The 19800-nt window shown below is 38.6% G+C and overlaps 1 protein-coding gene across 4 annotated transcripts in view; it reads right to left on the bottom strand.

Annotated features, from left to right (window-relative positions):
- Positions 1-19800, bottom strand: part of Kcnip4 (potassium voltage-gated channel interacting protein 4) — a 1264979-nt gene that overhangs the window by 7803 nt on the left and 1237376 nt on the right. For all 4 annotated transcript variants that reach the window (XM_004656086.2, XM_004656087.2, XM_045130410.1 and 1 more), the window contains one exon: positions 9034-9104. In XM_004656086.2, the coding sequence (XP_004656143.1) occupies positions 9034-9104 (71 nt within the window). The remainder of the gene's footprint in view (positions 1-9033; positions 9105-19800) is intronic.

Here is a 19800-nt window from a genome sequence, read left to right as displayed (position 1 = left end):
AAAAACAAAAAGAAAAGCTAGGTGTTGTGGCACACGCCTTTAATGCCAGCACTCGGGAGGCAGAGGTAGGAGGATCACTGAGTTCGAGGCCACCCTGAGACTACATAGTGAATTCCAGGTCAGCCTGAGCTAGAGTGGGACCCTACCTCGAAAAACTAAAAAAAGAATAAATAAATAAATAAATAAGGTTATTCTTATTTGTGCAAAGGAAAAAAGGTTGATAATATGTCTTGTGAGGTATTTTATGCTTTTATGAATGGTGAAACAATAATATAAAAAACCCTTGGGCTGGAGAGATGGCTTAGTAGTTAAGGTACTTCTCAGCCAAAGGACCCAAGCTTAATTGCCCAGAACCCACGATGGCCAAATGCACAAGGTGGTGCATGCATCTGGAGTTCTTTTGCAATGGCTGGAGGTTCTGGAACATTCATTCTTTTTCTTTCCCTCTCCATTTCTATCCCTCTCAAATAAAAAATAAATAAAAATATTTAAAAATCTCTCAAGGAGTACTTTGCTCAATTACCTTACTTTAGTTTTGGCAAGCGGTTAGTTTTTTCACTTATTTTTAAAACAATTCTCAATATGAATTCCAGGATGACCTTGAACTTTTTCTGTTTCATCCTTCTGAATATTGGATGAGACTTAATAAGATGTATTCCGAGTGGGCTAAGTCTGAAAAAGAACTGTGGTGGTTTGGTTCAGGTGTCCTCCATAAACTAAGGTGTTGTGAATCCCCAGCTGATGGCAATTTGGGATTAAAACCTCCTAGAGGCAGTGTCTTGTATTGGGGGCAGCCTTATGGGTGTATAGCCAGCTTCCTCTTGTCAGTGTTTGGCACCCTCTCCTATTGCTATTGTCCATCTGATGTTGGCAGGAGGTAATGTCCACCCTCTGCTCATGAGTCTGCAAGCAAAAATAAACTTTTTTTTTTCTCCCACAGGTGCTCTTGGTCGGGTGATTTCTGCCAGCAATGCAAACCCGACTCCAACAAGGACATTATGTAAAAACTAAAGAAATCTAAATATAGTATGGACTTCTCATTACATTAATAGTAATGTGTCAGTAAAAAAAAAAAAAAAAAAAAAAAAGGTTTGTATACTGGTATAGGTATGTTCTATGCCCTATAATGTTAATAACAGGGAAATATGCACAGGGGAACTGTATAGTATCTTTGCAAATTTTATGTCCACGTCAAACTGCTCTAAAATTAAAAGTTTTATTTTAAAATGAGAATTTAAGAAGAGCCTGGCCTTTAGACCACAGGAGTAGATACAGATGTTTATTGTATTTATATATTCCCTTGTCCTGTAAGAATCTTCTGTTTCCCTACGTTTCACTGCATGTTAGGGTCTCTGCTATAAGTGATATAAGGACATGCACTAGGAGGTCACAGGAAGTGGAAGAGAGCAGCTAAATAGGAGTTGTTGGATCCCTCCTGAAAAATCTACAGTGAAAGAGCAATCTAGAATGACAAGGTAACAAGCAACAGCTGGACTACACACAGCAGGGCCACAGACCTTTGCAACAACAGAGTTCATTGATACAGTCCAAGTGAAGGAATCTTCACGGTGAGAACAAATGGGGTCTACCAAAATTAGTCATCAAAGTGGATGAATGCAATTTCCACCAAGACAAGCATTTATGTGCGCTTCACTCTCCACGGCACCCTGAAGGGAGCTGGACACATAATAGGCTTCATAGATATTTGTTAAATTAATGAAGTAAAAGACACTTGAAAATGCCTCCAATGAGAACAGAACTTCCTGAAATGACCACAAAACAACAATAGCAGAATTATGTGTGTGGATAGAAAGAAATTTCTCTGTGTGTGCCTGTGTGGGTGCAAGTGTGTGTGAGTGTGTGGTGAGGTATACAGGAAAAATAAGATTAATAAATTTGACAAAAATGAAATTATAAACCAATTAGAAACATTGCTTGAAATAATGCCCCCTGGCATTTCAAAATAAACTAGCTATGTAATTTAACTAAATGACCTATCCTAGAAAGTTTTCTTATAAGTATAACTAATATTTATAGAAAAACATTTTTATCAGCTTGGTGAGTGACAAAGTTATTAGTTCTGGGCTTGGCCATGCCTGCACTGCATAACCCCATTGGGTGTGGCTCACATTTTATTGTGTACTGGATTGTCGGCTAATGGTATTTTCTGGCAGTTTTGAACTGGGGAAGCTTGGTTTTAACATTATTAGATGGTTGTCATAGCAAGTGTATCTATTCCAGAATTATCCCAAAGGATAGAACATTTTAACTCAGCCCCAAGAACATCAGTGGTCTGGAAGAATTTCAGCAGTGCTCTGGGCACTGATGGTGGTAATATTTGGTAGAATGTACTTCAATAACTATCTGACCTGAAAAACTAAAGATATGCACTATTTGATCCTTTATAAGAATGTTTGCGGCCATTTGTTAAAACCACAAGTTTTGGCTGGATGTGGTGGTGCACGCCTTTAGTCCCAGCACTTGGGAAGCAGAGGTAGGAGGATCACCAGAGTTTGAGGCTACCCCGCTGAGACTACATAGTGAATTACAGGTCAGCCTGAGCTAGAGTGAAACCCTACCTCGAAAAACCAAACAAAAACCAACCAAAGAAAGAAACAAACAAAACCCAAGCAAATATTTAAATATTTAAAATATTTATAGTGGAAGGTGTGGTGGAAAGAGTGGTAGAGCCAAAGGAAGGGGAGGAATGCTTTGGAATGCTGTCTCCTGGACACATAAGCTGGTGGATTCATGATCTCACAGCAGGCAGCAGTTGTTACCTGCCCAATACTAGCATACTATAGGGCCCATCAAAAGGCTGTCATGGATGATGAAAGAGGGGGGAAAAGGACATTAAATAGTAGAAGTAATCTTAGAAAAGTGGCAGGGGGTGGAAGTTTCAGTGGCTGGGAAGGAGAAAGGGACTGTGTAAATTTTTAACAGATTTTTTTTTTATTTTAATAAACCTAAAATTATGCTGTTGAAAGAGCAGTTTACAAACACTCCCAACATATTTGGGAAGATAGTGGGAGATGCTAAATGTTAGTGCCAAAGCTCATTTTAGTGGGTTTTGGTGCTAAAACCTGAACTTACCTGCTAACAAAGTTATTTCTAATTCTATTACTTATATCTATCGGTGTATTGCATCTTCTATCATCTATATAACTCATCTCTGTCATCATCTGTTACATTAGAAGACTGCTAACAGGGGTATCAACACTCAAGAATCTTTAAAAAAAATTTTTTTTGTTTATTTATTTATTTGAGAGAGACGGAGAGAGAAAGAGAGAGGGAGAGAGAATGGGTGTGCCAGGGCCTCCAGCCACTGCAAACGAACTCCAGACGTGTACGCCCCTTGTGCATCTGGCTAACATAGGTCCTGGAGAATCGAGCCTCGAACTGGGGTCCTTGGGCTTTATAGGCAAGTGCTTAACTGTTAAGCCATCTCTCCAGCCCAACACTCAAGCATCTTGGTGGCACTGCACAGTACAAGTTTGTCTATTGCACTAAATGGCGAAGGGACACTGGTCACTCAGGAATCCAGATTCCTTCCAACATGTTGTAAAGGAATATGGAATATATGATTTCACAATCTCCAGAGGAGATGAGAATATAAAGAAAAGTTATTTCCACAGCTTTCTGTTGACAGAACCCTAGTTACTCCCTGCCTAAATCCAAGAGGCTGGAAATGGCTTATGTGCAATCACTAAGAAGAGCCCATAGACCCAACTGACCAGTAACAGTTTTGGTCTTTTTTTTTAAAAATCATATTGTTGTTCTTCAAATATTATACATTTAATTATAGCTCACTGGACCTGGCTGAACTCATAAATGCATATACCATATACCTATACACATATATAATGCATATATATATATCTATCAATTATAATATCTATTATTACAGTTCTAAGGTATGATGCCTCTTAAAGACAAAATTCAACTTGCTCTTAAGATATATTTAGGATTAGAGGTTTATATGTGTCACCACTGTATGGCGCTAGATCGTCCAGGATTGAATACTTGTTCTGTTAAATTCTGTGTGACCATGCAGGCTGTTCAATCTCTGTGATTCTCTTTTTTTCATTTGTTAAAAAAAAGAGAGATAAGAGTAGGATATAGAAGGATTATACAAATTAGTATCATGTAATTAATACAATACCTGCACTAATAAATGCTAAATAAGCATCAGTGTGATTATTGTGTAGTTTTCATTACTGTTAATGATATTTTAGCACTCAATACAGTATATATTGATTATAATGAGATATAAAACTATCATAATAATATTACAGGGAGTAGTCATCTGGCCTTTGCTTGAATATGTGCAAACATAGTAAATTACTATGTAATATGATGACAAGTGTCAGAATTAATCATTAGAAAATTCCAAACATACTAACTTTAACAGCCAAAACCCGGCACATACTGAGCACATATTTAGTGCCAGGCACTGAGCCAAACTCTTAATTGTCAGTATTGCTCTAACATTCTTATGTTGACCTGTGAAATTGTCTTGCTGCTGCTGTTTAACTGGTATGAATATTATCATATCGTAGCCTGAAGGGTTTAGATAGTAAGTCCAGGGTCTCAAGGCCACTATGTGATTAGATTTTATCACATTTAAACCCTGGAGTCCTGTTGGTGTATTCTTTCCATCCATCAGGTTTAAGCAAATTAGGTGGAAAACTTCCATCCTCCTTTACCTCTGAATCATATGGCCTCTGCTATGTAACCTAGCATGCTATTTTTATTCAAACTATGTTCTGTTTTCTAGATAGCTTCCAGGTTGCTAATTAATTTAGAAATATAGCTGCAAAAGCCTAGTTAAAATTTGATTTTGATTCAACATTTAACTTAGCTATTAATTTGCCTTTAGAAGGAAAGGCATTGTACCAACATGCATATCATATATAATTGTCACAACTGATTTACCATTATAACCACATTAATCAAAGTTACTGGGATTTTATGTAAATATTATAAAGGCATGGTATTCCTTTTACAATACCACATTATTAACAGGAGACTAATTGTGCTGCAAAATTTAACATAGAGTACTATAAAAAATTGGTAGTATATTTCCATTTCAGCTAGTGAAGTCACTAATAGTTTTTCTATAATTCTCTGACATTAACTGTAATTTTTTTAATTAGATAAACTAGAATCTTTGACTTATAGATCCATTAAAGTTATGCTAGACCTAACATTATGGGTAAAGTATACAAAGGCTAATAGCGTATTCTAGAGAAGTACACCAACTGCCTCCAGTAGAAGTACATTGCAGAGGCTGGAGAGATGGGTGGCTTAATGGTTAAGGTGCTTGACTGCAAAACCTAATGATGGGTCTGATTCCCCAGTACTCACATAAAACCCGATACACAAAGTGGCATATGTGTCTGGAGTTTATTTGAAGTGGCTGGAGGCCCTGGCACACCCATTCTCTGTCTCTCTTCTTTCCATCTCTAAATAAATAAATAATTTTTTTAAAAATTTTTATTTATTTATTTATTTGAGAGAGACAGACACAGAGAGAAAGACAGATAGAGGGAGAGAGAGAGAATGGGCGCGCCAGGGCCTCCAGCCTCTGCAAACGAACTCCAGACGCGTGCGCCCCCTTGTGCATCTGGCCAACGTGGGACCTGGGGAACCGAGCCTCGAACGGGGGTCCTTAGTCTTCACAGGCAAGCGCTTAACCGCTAAGCCATCTCTCCAGCCCATAATTTTTTGTTTATTAAAAAAGAAGCACATTACAGGGCCTCAGGAGATCATTTAGTGGTTAAAGGCACTTGCTTGCAATGCACTGGTCCAGGTTTAATTATACAGCCACCTATGTAAAGCTGGAAGGGCATTTGTCTTTATTGGCAAGACACCATGGGACACACACATACACACACACACACTTTAAAAAAGTTATAGGAGACTGGTACCTAGGACACCTTTGTCCCAGTAACTGCTCATTCAACATCTAGGATAATCCTACTGAAGGAGACTCAGAAGAAAGCTAACTTTTTTTAGGCAGTTTTAGTTAGAGATAGGAGTCCAAAGAAAGAAGAGAGGATGTCATTCTACCTTGGCAGGAATGGAACTCTGGTCTGATTCATTTTCTTCCACAATGGCTGCAGCGCCCCCTGCTGCTTCCACAATCTAACACACTACCTGGGTGGGCTGATCTTTGCGGTCAACACCTTTGAATCTACAAACCAATTAGGTCTTTTCCCTTCATACCTGAGTCTGAGGAAAGAATACATTTTTAACCAACTATAAAGGCTTGTTCATGGCCCTCTTTCTGCCCTGTGATCTCTGCTTGGACATATATAAATCTGACTTTGCCTGTCCAGTCAACCTGGGTGGGAGGAGAGCAGAGAACTGCTTCTAGATCTACCACATGGGGATTTCCTCTAAACTCTGGGCCTGCAATCTGTGTAATTTCCCTAAACTTGAATAACCATGGATAGAATTCTCTTTAGTGCCCATTTCATCTGAATTTCCTTATTTCTGATTAGTACTTTCTCTCCTCTTCTACCTTAGGCCATCACCACTTGCTCTGTAAACTTTCTTCCATGGGGTTGTTCAGGACAGATGCTGTGCCTTTCACAAGAGTGCATTTTTCCTCTAAATCCCCCTAAATAAGCTCCTAGGTTCTATCTTCCATGTGCCTGTGGCTGTGCTTCAGCCTCTTTCTACACCTCCATTTATCTTAAATGAACCTCATGAACTATGATGTGACTTCCACATGAGTGTGTTTCCTATCTTCCATATGCTTGTGACTTAGCTCCAGCCTTTTCCTAGACTCCAATTTCCCTTAAATAAGCCCTACAATTTGTGATTTCTCCATAAATAAGCCAAATAAAAAATGTGTTCAATAGTTCATAATTTATCTTTCTTGAGTCCATTTTTTATCAATTCATTGTTAAAATAGGATAAGGATCCCAAATTGGGGTTCATAAGTTTGGGACACGCCTCCTGAAGCCCAAAATCCTGCATCACTACCCACTCTGTATTGACTTCTTAGTTTATAGCTCCTCTATCACTATCACCTTCTACCCTTCTCGGTGATATTTCTTGGTTAAAATTTTTGAGATTACATTTTGGCATTCCTGGCCCAGAATCTTCATGCCTGGACCAGATGTCTCCATGAAGACAGAGTATACATGGGGAGGTATTTTGTTACACCTGGAAATCTGTCCTGGGATCCCTGACAGAAGGACAGACATCTCAGGAGGCTCTGCTTTTCTTTCCTCACCCTGCTGTACATAGTCTTGCCCCTCGAGAGCTGTCCACAACTAAATTAGATTTCACTCTCCTAAAAATGAGAGATGGCTATGATTCTACCAGGTTCATTTTCAATACTTTTTGAATTTATTTCTCCCCTCTTCTCCAATGCCTTAACTATATTTCAGTCTTTCTTCAACTCCTGTCTGAACTCTGGGAATAAATTGCTTCTAATTGCACTCCCTGTGTTGAGGTAAACAACTGGAACACATGAACAGTCCTGCTAGCATTTCCTCAGGGGCTCTTCTTCACCTACAAGACAACCCAATCTTCTTAGTTGGCATTCTGCCTAAAACCTGGCCTCTGTCCTTCTCCCATTCTCTTTCCTGGCTCTTATACATGCAGTCTGTCTTCTGGGTGATATACATCGGCTTTCCCCTTATTCTCAGGGCTAATATTGTGCACTCAGCCCTGGTGCTTCCCATCTTGAACCCACCCACGTTCCCTTAGTCATTTTCTGCCAGTTTCTCCCCGCTTCCTTCAGCAGATTCACTAAGCAGACTTCATTCGACACCAGGCAGGCTTTGCTGCTGCAGCCCTACTGCCTCCAGTTCATTTTCCTTGCTTGTCCCATTGCATAATTGCATTTTTACTTCACCAACATTAATGAAGTTTATGTTCATGGACATAAGCTCTGTATACCCAAAATATACAATGTATCTCTCAAACAGCTTCATTTCTACTTTAACTCACCCTCTCCCTGTCTCTACTTATTCATGCATGATCCATCATCATTTATTCATCTGACACTGAAATTACAAAGCAAAGTAATGGAAAATCCTACTGCCAAGATCAAGCCCAGAATATATTCAGAATATAAGCAAATAGATGGGCAATACATTCTACTCATAGTTTTCCTAGCAAAAGTAAAAGACACTGCTAATCAAATTTTGTGTATATTTATTCTCCTGACATGTAGATATAAATGATTTCTGCTTGTTGTGGACCAGATGAATCAATGAGTGACCCCATTTTCTTTCTACATAGAAACTATGTATCAATATACACAGATAAGTTATTGGAATACTCAGAATAGATTTCATTTCACTCGATGCTCAGATATAGTATTTCATAAACAAAACCACGTTTTTTGCATACTTGAAAGTTTTATTTACATTGAAAACTTATTAGGCTGGTGAATGTTTTTTATACTTAATATAGTGCCTCTCTCCGCTAATTGCTGGGCATTCCACAGTAGGGTTTAAGTATATTATTTTTGTATTTTCAAGGTATACTATAGTGACTGGCTTGTGGTAGTTGCCAGTAAATGCTAATTAAATTATCTGCCTTCTTGGGCTGGAGATATGGCTTAGCGGTTAAGCGCTTACCTGTGAAGCCTAAGGACCCCAGTTCGAGGCTCGGTTCCCCAGGTCCCACGTTAGACAGATGCACAAGGGGGCGCACGCGTCTGGAGTTCATTTGCAGAGGCTGGAATCCCTGGCGCGCCCATTCCCTCTCTCTCCCTCTATCTGTCTTTCTCTCTGTGTCTGTCACTCTCAAGTAAATTAAAAAAAATTATCTGCCTTCTGGGATTGTTCTCATACAGATGAGAAGAACTATGCATGAATAGATATATTTGAACATATACTAAGTGTGAGTTGTAATTTGTTCTACTTTGGAAGGCTAAACTCAATGAGGAAAAACAAGTTTTGTTGGACATTTAAAATATGAGCAAACCTCTAAACTCAAGCTTTCTCACCAAAAAGTCTAAAATCTCAGAGTGTCTTAAAAGATATAAATAAAAGTCTAGAACCTTACCTCAAAACTCACAGCTCCATTGTGGTCTGTATCAAATGCATTGAACAGAAAATGTGCATATGTTGTTGAGTCTGAAATATTGAAAAGGGAATATCATTAAGTCAGTATATCAAAAGTCCAAATAAAATTTACAGAGTATGTCTGAGCTTCCTTTGTTCTGAAAAATCTACTCCATGTTTTTAGTTTGCATATTCTTCTCCACTGTCTACCCTCTTTTGGTAGATGACTGAACTTGAGATTCACAAGAATCAGCTACATTTAGATACTCTCTGCGAGCCTCTGGCTGAGAATAATCTCAACACATGATATTCTTGGGTATTGGCACCAATCATGGAATGAGTTATGGTCACATAGGTTGGTGTGAGGGTTGAAACATGTCTGGAAATTGCTTCGTGTTTGGCAGATAAATATCCCCAGAAGTAAACTAAGGGCACAAATGCAGAGGCACACATGAGTAGCTGTTACTCGTGTACCTGACATTATTAGCCCTTTCATGGTTTTACAACTCATAAAAGTCTATCAGAACTTAGAGAGGTTGAGAAACATGCCTAAAGTCAGATATTTGATATGAGGTAGCTCTGAGGCTTGCTCACACAGTAAGCTTGGCTGATGGATTGGGGACAGGGGTGACTTGGGCTTAATTGAAGAGGACAATGGGCACTTTAAGTTCCCAGTTACATGGTATTGCATGCTGTGCCTATCTTGCCTGGGTGGGGACAGCTCTGCAGCCCTATTTCCTCACAGTCCTGTCTAAGACATCAGCGAGCTCTGCAATGAAACCCTTCCTGTGTGTTTGCTTCAAGTTCTTTATTCCTCTTCAGTTTCTATTTGTCTCCCTAATCCGAGCTTTCTTCGTTTTTCATTTAAAAAGTATTTATCATTGTTTCCTTTCCTTAATACCAAGCTTTCCGTTCAAATGCTTGTGTGCATGACCCTTGTTCAAATTTACATGATCGTTTTAAACATTTTATCCCCTGGGCTTTAGCCTTTTGTCTTAACCTTTTCTTTCTTTCTTTCTTTCTTTCTTTCTTTCTTTCTTTCTTTCTTTCTTTCTTTCTTTTTTAATCTTAAAAAGAACGTAACCTTTCAGCTCATTGAGTCTAGCCTTTTATCATTTGCTTAAAATCTCATCAATTTCTGTTTTATGACATTTAGCTTTTATTTCTACTGAGAATTAATATAACATCCACTCATCTTCTTTTACTCTACGAATTGCTTTTACAAGGCTGCCATGAAACTGAGAGTAGGAGGAACACAGAACTGCCTTATCGCATCCCAGCTGGTAAGCATTACTCCATTTCTTTAAAAGTTTATACTTCCTGTCAGAAGAAATCCAAACTTGCCACTGGGCTCTCTGTGATATTGATCTATATTGAGAACAAAAGGAGGAGTTTTTCTGAATGTTTCACCCCATTGCTTAACACGCTTGAAGGCCATGCAACTCCTGAGGCAGCCTACACACTCATTTCAGCTTGTCAAAATGATGGTGACATTGCCTCTCATCCCACATTGTTAAATAAGATGTGAGGCACCACTTTCTCTCAAACACGTGAGTTAGTTAACATTGTTCTAAATCAAACAATCAGGTACCCAAATTGTGTGGAATCAGTTTGTAATGCCAGTGTGTCTAGACTGATGTACACTATCTAGCAGTGATGAACTGCAAGAAGGAAATTTTTGCATGTGGGACCTGGGAGTTCAATGCCATTGTTAGGAAATGCTACTACAGAATAGCCAAGAATTGGCAGCCAATTTTTACTTGCAAAGTTGTTTTTCACTCTAGAGAACTTTTCCACAGATTTCTTAAAGTCTTTAGGGTCCTATGGAGATATGAGTTAATAGGTAGTATATTAAATTTATTTCCATAAGAGGAAAAAAGAAGAGATTTTGCACATTTTATAATGAGCTTCATTAAACAAATTTCTTGTTACTTCATGAAAAATGATTCGAAACAGAACATGATTACATTTTTATTTTATTTATTTATGTTTTATGTTTATTTATTTATTTGAAAGTGACAGACAGAGAAAGAGAGAGAGAGAGACAGAGAGAGAGAGAGAGAGAATGGGCACACCAGGGCCTCCAGCCACTGAAAACGAACTCCAGACGCATATGCCCCCTCGTGCATCTGGCTAACGTGGGTCCTGGGGAATCGAGCCTTGAACCGGGGTTCTTAGGCTTCACTGAAGGCAAGTGCTTAACCACTAAGCCATCTCTCCAGCCCATGATTACATTTTTAAATTAAAACCAAGATAACATAGATAGTATAGGTATGTGATAATTATTCTTCTCAAATGGTATTTCTATATAAACTGAAAGATTGACACATGAACACACTGAAGGTTTACACTGTTTGGACCAGAGAAGTTCTTACTCTCAGTGCTCTCTGGAAATTCTTCTAGAAGTAAAACTATTTTTCCAGCCTAGATTTATCATGCAGAGAGCTTTTGCTAAGAGAATGTTGAAATCAGTGCTTGAATTTGAACCTCAACTTTTCCAAAGATTAACTGCAATATCATCAGAGACTTGTTTCACATCGCTGTGAGTCAGTTTTCTCATCTACAAAATGATAGCTATATTAGTGTGTGTTCCATAGAATCATCATAAAGTTTAAAGGAGACACTATATATACAAAGCATAGATAATAGTCCTAGAAATGTAATAGCTATTCAACAAATATTGCTGCTGCTTTTGTTCTTTCACTCTTATTTTAGCTACCTTACAAAGTGTGATCATTTTTTTAAATGTAGTATTTTTCATCTAAAAATGTTTTGGGAAATCTCTGTTATGTGCCTAGGTGAATAAAGATCTAATTTGATATAATTTTGCACTCAGTAAAGAATACAAGAATTATTTAATGAAAGTGTACAGGTCTTTTGATGGAGTTCAGTTTTCATATAACAGAATATATAAAAAAAATGAAAACAAACAAGTGGTGAGGCCACCAACTTTGATTGTGCAGGAGGAAGTCCAAGCCCTGACGTCAAGCTTAGCTCATGGGTTATGGAGAAAAGAGAGAGAGAGAGAGAGAGAGAGAGAGACCATCTACAAAACCCTTTGTGACTCTGGATTCTTGATCTAACTTCTCTTAAGCACATAGAAAGTACTAACAGGATGAATATTGGTTTTCTGGATTATAGATTCAGCACAGCTGATGGTTTAAATGTCATAACGATGGGGCTGGAGACATGGTTCAGCAGTTACTATGTTTGCCTGTAAAGCCTAACTACTGGGGTTAAATCCCCCAGTACCCATGTAAAGCCAGATGCACCAACGGGTACATGCATCTGGAAGTTCCTTTGCAGCTGCTAGAGACCCTGATGAGCCAATTATTCCCTCTTTCTCTCTCCCTCTTTCTCCTTCTCTCTCTATCTGCTGGGCATGGTGGTGCATGCCTTTAATTCTGGTACTTGGGCCCAGATAGGAGTATTACTGTGACTTCAAGGCCAGCCTGAGACGACATAATGAATTCCAGGTCAGCATGGAATAGAGCGAGACCCTACTCCAATAAATAAATAAATAAATAAATAAATAAGTAAATAAAACTAATGCTCTCTTCTCTCCCCATTTGACCTATGTGGTCTTTATCACACCTCTTTATAGATAACAGTAGCTACTGACATTGATATATTGAGATCATCTCATTTTCTTAAAAATTTACTAGTTAAATTTTAAAAAAGTTGAAATTTTGTAATTGGGCAAAAATCTGATTTTTTATATCATTATTTTAGTGAATACAGTCAAGTTGGTACCATTGTTAGCCTTCTCCCTGACCTTCCCCCTCTGCAGGGACCCTCCTTGTTGTGGAATTTGGGTCATGCATTGTGGGGTTGGCCATCAGTTATGAGTAGGAGGCAATATCTCTATGAATCATGTCCGAAAGTGTGGCTCTGACATTCTTTCTGCTCCCTCTTCCACAGATTTCCCTGAGCCATGCTGGGTTCACTTTAGGTATGCTTCAGGGTTGAGGTCTTGGGAGCCTCTGTGTCACTGGATATATGGTTCGGTAGGCGCTGATTTTTCTCTGTGTCTATCTCCTTCACCCTTGTGCTGGTACCAGGTTCACCAAGAAAACAGCACACTAGCTTGTTTCCCCAATTATCCTTAGAGCTGGGGCCCTTTTGAGGTATGATTGGGTGGTTCTCTCCTTAGGATCTGCATATATCTGAAAAAGAGGAGCAAATTCTCCAATGGAGAATAAAGTTAGCACCAGATAAATGGGATAACCCCCCCTTTTTTTGAGAATGTATGTAATATGTGTAGGTTCTCTTGTAGCCCATGAGTGGTGGGAGCTTGATAATGGAGAGTGGCCTCAGTTTTGGATATGATTCTGACTTGTTTCCCAGCTCTAGCTATGTGTTCCATTTCACTGAGCAGATCAGTTAGCCAAATTAAGAGCAGTTGGTTTCCCACCATGGCCATGTGCCACTATTGCACTTGTGTGAGCATCACATCAGGTTGTTTGCTGCAGTATAGTTTAAATCATGAGTTGCCTGGACAGACACTGGTCATTTTCCCCAGTCACTCGTGTAGCACCTTCTGCCACGAGACTCACTAATTGTCTGGGGACTGCATCTCTTCCATCTTCCAGCCAGGTCACTCCATATTATGTGCCAACAGTATATGGTGTCTTCAGCAGTAGGTTCTTACCACTAACCTTTGGTGGGTCAAGTACTGTGACAGAAATCTGTCTTCTTTTGGTAAACCTTGTAGGTGTCTCTGATCAACAGTGCTTTGTGGATGATAGCCACAAGCTAGTACTGGGAGTTACAGGTCAGCACCCAAGGGGAGAAAGAAAAAAGAAAGTAATATAAAAGAGAGAGAGAGAGAGAGAGAGAGAGAAACAGAAACAGAAGGAGATTAAGGTCAGTCTTTATCTCACCCTCTGCAGGGCCTTGTGATTCAGATGTTCCCTCTAAGGGCCTGGTGAAGGTTCAACCATTTGGTCTGTCATTGAGGATGTAGAATTTTATAGTACCATTGCCATTTGGGTCCAGTTTTGTGTCCCTCTCCCCCTCTCTTGCCCTCCCCACCCTATTGTCTGGTCCTTGAGATACTTGCTAGGTATGTTGGCATCTCTGATAATTTCAGGTTAGGAGCTGTAGATGAGTGACACTATGTGGCAATTATCTTTCTGTGATTGAGTGAGTTCATTGAGAATGATCTGTTCCAGGTTTGACCATTTTCTTCAAATTTCATTGTGTTGTTTTTCCTTACTACTGTGTAGAATTTCATCATGTATATATACCACATCTTAGTTATCCATTTGTCTAATGATGGACATCTGGGTTTATTCCAGCTCTTAGCTATTATGAATTGAGAAGCAATAAACATGGTTGAGAAAATTTCTCTGAACTGAGGCATGGAGCTTTTAGGGTACATGACCAGTAATGGAATAACTAGTTCTGTTGGTAACTCTATAGTCAACTTTTTTTTGGAGTCACCCTGTTGCTTTCCAAAGTTGTTGTACCATCTTAAATTCCCACCAACAGTGGATGAGGGTCCTATTTCTCCACATCTTCCCCCTGCATTTATTTTCATTTGATTTCTTTATGTTTGCTATCCTTACTAGGGTAATGTAAAATTTCATAGTTGTTTTAATTTGCATTTCCCTGATGATTAGCTATGTTGAACATTTTCTTAAGTGTGTGTTTGCCATTTGTATTTCTTCCTCTGAGTACTGCCTGTCCAGTTCCTTGGCCCATTTTGTGAGTGCGTTGTTTGACTTTTTGTTGTTTAGGGTTTTGAGTTCTTTGTAGATTCTAGAGATTAGGCTTCTGTCAGTTGAATATTCAGCAAATGTTTTCTCCCATTCTGTGGGTAATCTATTGGCTATGCTTATTGTATGTTTATCTGTGAAGAAGCTTTTCAGCTTCATAAAATCCCTTTGGCTTAGTGATTGTTTAAGATCCTTTGCTACTGGAGTTTTGTTCAGGAAGTCTTTTCCCATCCCTATATCATTGAAAGTTCCTCTTATATATTCTTCCAGTGTTATCTGAGTTTGTAGTCTTACATTGAGGTCTTTGATCCATTTGACTTGATTGTTGTGCATGGCAGAATGTGTGGATCAAGTTTCAGTTTCCTGCATATGGTTATCCAGTTTGTCCAGCATCATTTGTTGAAGATGCTGTCTTTTTTTCCAGCTTATATTGTCAAATATCAAGTGGGTGTAGCTACTTGACCCAAAGTCTGGGGCCTCAATTCGACTCCATTGATCTATATTCCTGTTTTTATGGCAGTATAGTGCTGGCTTTATTACTATGGCTTTATAATATAGCTTTAGATCAGGTATGGCGATTCCTCCAGAGGTGAATTTTGAGAACATATTTTCTATCTCTGAGAAGGAAAATGTTGGGATTTTGATTGCTATTGCATTAAATCTGTACATTGCCTTTGGTAGGATAGCCATTTTCACAATGTTAATTCTACCTATCCAGCAATATGGGAGGTCTTTTCATTTTCTCAAGTCCTCCTCAGTTTCTTTTTTGAGTGTTTTTATGTTTCCATTGTATAGATCTTTCACTTCCTTGGTTAATGTTATTCCAGTTTTTTCATTGCTATTGAAAATGGGACAATGTCACTTATTTCTTTCTTTGTATCATTGTCATTTGCATATAGAAAGGCTACTTATTTTTGTGCATTGATTTTTGTATGCTGCTACTCTGCTGAAGGAATTAATCACCTTTAAGAGTTTTGCAATGGAAGCTCTTGGGTCTCTTACATATAGAATTATGTCATCTGCGAATAGAGCTAATTTAACTTCTTCCTTTCCAAATTGTATCCCTTTTCTTTCCTTCTCTTGTCTTATTGCTTGAGCTAGGACTTCTAGTACTATATTGAAGAACAGAGGTGAGAGTGGACACCCATGTCTTGTTCCTGATCTCAATGGAAATTCCTTCAGTCTCTCTCCATGAAGTATTATTTGGGCTTTAGGAGCTTTATATATAGCCTTCATTATGTTGAGATGTAAACTGACCATGGCAATTCTCTCCAGTGTTTTTATAATGAAGTGATGTTGTACTTTGTCAAAGGCTTTTTCTGCATCTATCAAAATGATCACATGGTTTTTGCTTTTAACCTTGTTTCTGTGGTGTATTGCATTGACAGATTTTTGTATATTGAACCATCCCTGCCTTTCTGGGATGAAGCCCACTTAATCAAGGTGGATAATGTGTTTGATGTGTTGTTGGATTCGGCTTGCTAGGATTTTGTTCAGGATCTTTGCATCTAAGTTCATCAGGGAAATAGGCCTGTAGTTTTCTTTTCTTGTGGAATCTCTGCCTGGTTTTGATATTAGGGTGATACTACCTTTACAGAAGGAGTTGGGGATCTTTCCCTGTTCTCCAATTGTGTGGCACAGTTTGAGAAAGATTGGTTTCAATTCTTCTAGGAAGGTTTAATAGAATTCAGCTGACAAGCCATCTGGTCCCGAACTTTTTGGGGAGGTTTTTAGTTACCTTTTCAATCTTGATGGGTGTGGTTGCTTTGTTTAGGAGATTAATTTGCTCTGAGTTTAGCTTTGGTAGATGGTATGTGCCTAGGAATTTATCCATTTCTTCCATATTATCCAGTTTTGTGGAGTAGAGATTTTTGAAATAAGCCCTGGTGATTCTCACAATTTCACTTGTATCTGTTGTGATCTCTCCTTTTTCATTTCCAATTTTGTTAATTTGAAGTGTCTCTTTTTTTGCTTGATCAAATTGGCCAGGGGTTTATCAATCTTGTTTATTATTTCAAAGAATTAGCTCTTTGTTTCATCAGTTTTCCTAATTGTTTTCTTAGTTTCCAATTCATTAATTTCTGCTCTCATCTTAATTATTTCTTTCCATCTGGAGCTTTTTAGGTTGGATTCTTCTTGCATTTCCAGTGCCTTTAGGTGGATGGTTAGGTTATTGATTTAAGATCACTCTGTTTTTGTTATGGAGGCATTTATTGCTATGAATTTTCCACTAAGAATCACCTTCATTGTGTCCCATAACTTTTTGTATGATGTGTTTTCATTGTCATTCAATCCTAGAAATTTCACAATTTCATTCACTACCCATTTATTGCTTAACAGTGTGCTGTTAAGTTTCCAGGAGCCAGTGGGATTCTTGGTGGGTATTTTGTTTCTAATTTCTAGCAACATAGCTTTGTGATCTGATATCATGCAGGTAATTATGTAGATTTTCCTAAATATATAGAGGCAGGCTTTGTGACCCAGTATATGACCTATTTTATAGAAGGTTCTTTGTGCTGCTGAGAAGAATGTGTATTCTGTGGATTTGTGGTGGAATGTTCTGTAGATTTCCATTAGGAGAACTGATAAATTTTTAAGAGAGGAAAAACTGTTGGATCATGTATAAAAAATTGTATACCTTTGACAAAGGTGGATAATAGTGCAGTTACTCTTAGTGACCTACTAACTCATCTTGTTTCTTATCATATAATTGGTTATATAATGAAGACAATTCAGTATCAGATCTTTGACGTTAGGGATAGGAGAGGCAGTACATTTTTAGAATGATGACCTGAGTTCAATGCTCAGAACCAACATTTAAAAAGTTGGCACATGATGTGTGCTTGTAACCCCAGTGCTGTGGAGGTGGAGACAGGTGGATCCCTGGGGTTTGCTGGCTAGCCAATCTAGACTACTTGGTGAGTTCCAGGTCAGTAAGGAACCCTTTTGCAAAAAACTTAGATGGGTGCTGGAAAGATTGTGCAGTTGTTAAGGTGCTTGCCTGCAAAGTCTACAAATGGGGTTCTATTCCCTAGTACCCATGTTAAACCAGAGGCACAAAGTGGTGCATGCATCTGGGAGTTCATTTGCTATAGCTGGAGGCTCTGCCATTCCTATTTTCTCCTTCCTTTCTCCATATTTCTCTGCTTGCAAATTAATAAGTTTTTTTTTTTTTTTTTAAAGTTGCATGTCTCAGCAGTTAAAAGGTTAAAGGTACTTGCTTGCAAAGACTGATGGCCTGGGTTTGATTTCCCAGTACCCATGTAGGCCAGATACATAACATGGCACATGTGTTTAGAGTTTCTTTGCAGATGCAGGAGGCCCTAGTGTACCTATTCTCCCCCACTTTGTCTCCCTCTCTCTTCCTCTCAAACATAAACAAACATTAAAAATGATGGATTGACATGCTTTGTCTTCAAGACACTGTTAAATTAAGTTAAAATTGAGTTGAAAGCCTTCTCCCTGCTGGCTAGCTGTCATAGTGCTGGAACTTACTATGCAGGCCACTGGGGAAAAAAAATCATCAACAGTCTTACCTTGCAAACTACACAGCTGCCCAGCCAGGCAAGATGTGCCCACTGGTACAATAGTAGCATATCTGTTAAAAGGATAACCAGCTGCTTTCTGATTGGATTTGAGGCTCACTCCATGGGAGAGAATTCATACCTGGTATTTTAAACCTAGTCCAAAGCCTATACCACGCCTGGAAATATACTCTAAGGACTACACTTTACTTTCTTAGTTATGTCCATTGCTGCTAGTAAGCTAGTAAATCTAAGCAGCTTAGATGTCTAACTACTTATTAATAAGTATATTATGTGTATATATATATATATATATATATATATATATATAAAATTGAGTTTATTAATCTGTAAAGAAAAATGAAATCATTAATTTTATAGGAAAATAGATGGACTTGGAAAAAATTATACTCAATGAGCTAACCCAGGTTCAGAAAGACAAACACTGAATTCTTTCTCATCATATGTGGATCTTAGCATGGAATATGTACATTTTTTTATAAGCTGGAGTAAGAGACAGTAGTACCGGCCAGGAAATTAAAATGAGGCCTGAAGGAAGGAAAAGCAGGGGGGGTTAGGGGAGAGGATAGTATACTGGCAAGTAAAAAGACAGAATATAGGGGTGGAAAGGTCCTACAGGAGCTGGGGAAAGGAAGGCATAGGAATAAAAACTAAGGAGTCATATAAGAAGTCATGTATAACTTTTTTCTTTGTTAGAGAGAAAGAGCTTGGGCATAAGTACACTAATAGGGTAGAGAAAGCTTTACCCTGAAGCCATAGGTTGTTGCAGGTAAATCCTGATGCCAAGCTTGGGCCACATACCTCATGGAAACTCACAAAACCTCCAAAACAATACTAGTTACTATCAATGCTCTTACATAATAATTAAAAATAAATGGTAAGACCTTATTGATCAAGATATCACATGCTGCAGTTGGCAGACACTAAGCAATCAAGCTGGAACTGAGTTAGAAGTCACTTCCTTGCTAGTCAGCTACCACAGTAATGGAAAGTGTTATGCAAGCTACTGGGAGGAAAAAAGTTAACTGTCCTAACAGTAAATATTGCAGGCCACACAATCAGCCAGCAGGCAAGATGTGCTAGTGGTGATATGAGTGTCACATAAATTATGGGCTTAACCAATAGCTTTGTGATTAGGTTTGAGATCCACTTAGTGGGAGTGAACCCATGCCTACCACTGAAAACTGAGTTAAAAGGTTTGGAAAGACATAAGCCCTGGAGGGATGCTATTACTGTTGTTTGGTAAAGAGGTACATTGAGCCCAGTAAGTTGTCTCCTAAATTTATGTTTCTGCCCATTGACTAATGTTATTTTCACTTGTGGTTAGAGAAGCTTCTCTTCATAAATGGAGATCCAAGATTCTTCAAGAGGGTGACTCATCTCTGTCACACCTGGCGAGGCTTAAGGAACATTGCAGATGAGAAGGCAGGAAGAATATTATTTTCTCACTGCCAGCCAGAGGAACTTCTGTCTGGAGATGTTGGTAGACACTGAGGAGGCTCA

This window comes from Jaculus jaculus, chromosome 11 (assembly GCF_020740685.1).
Source record: "Jaculus jaculus isolate mJacJac1 chromosome 11, mJacJac1.mat.Y.cur, whole genome shotgun sequence".
NCBI classification, from domain to species: domain Eukaryota; kingdom Metazoa; phylum Chordata; class Mammalia; order Rodentia; family Dipodidae; genus Jaculus; species Jaculus jaculus.
This window is presented reverse-complemented; position numbering and strand designations above follow the sequence as displayed.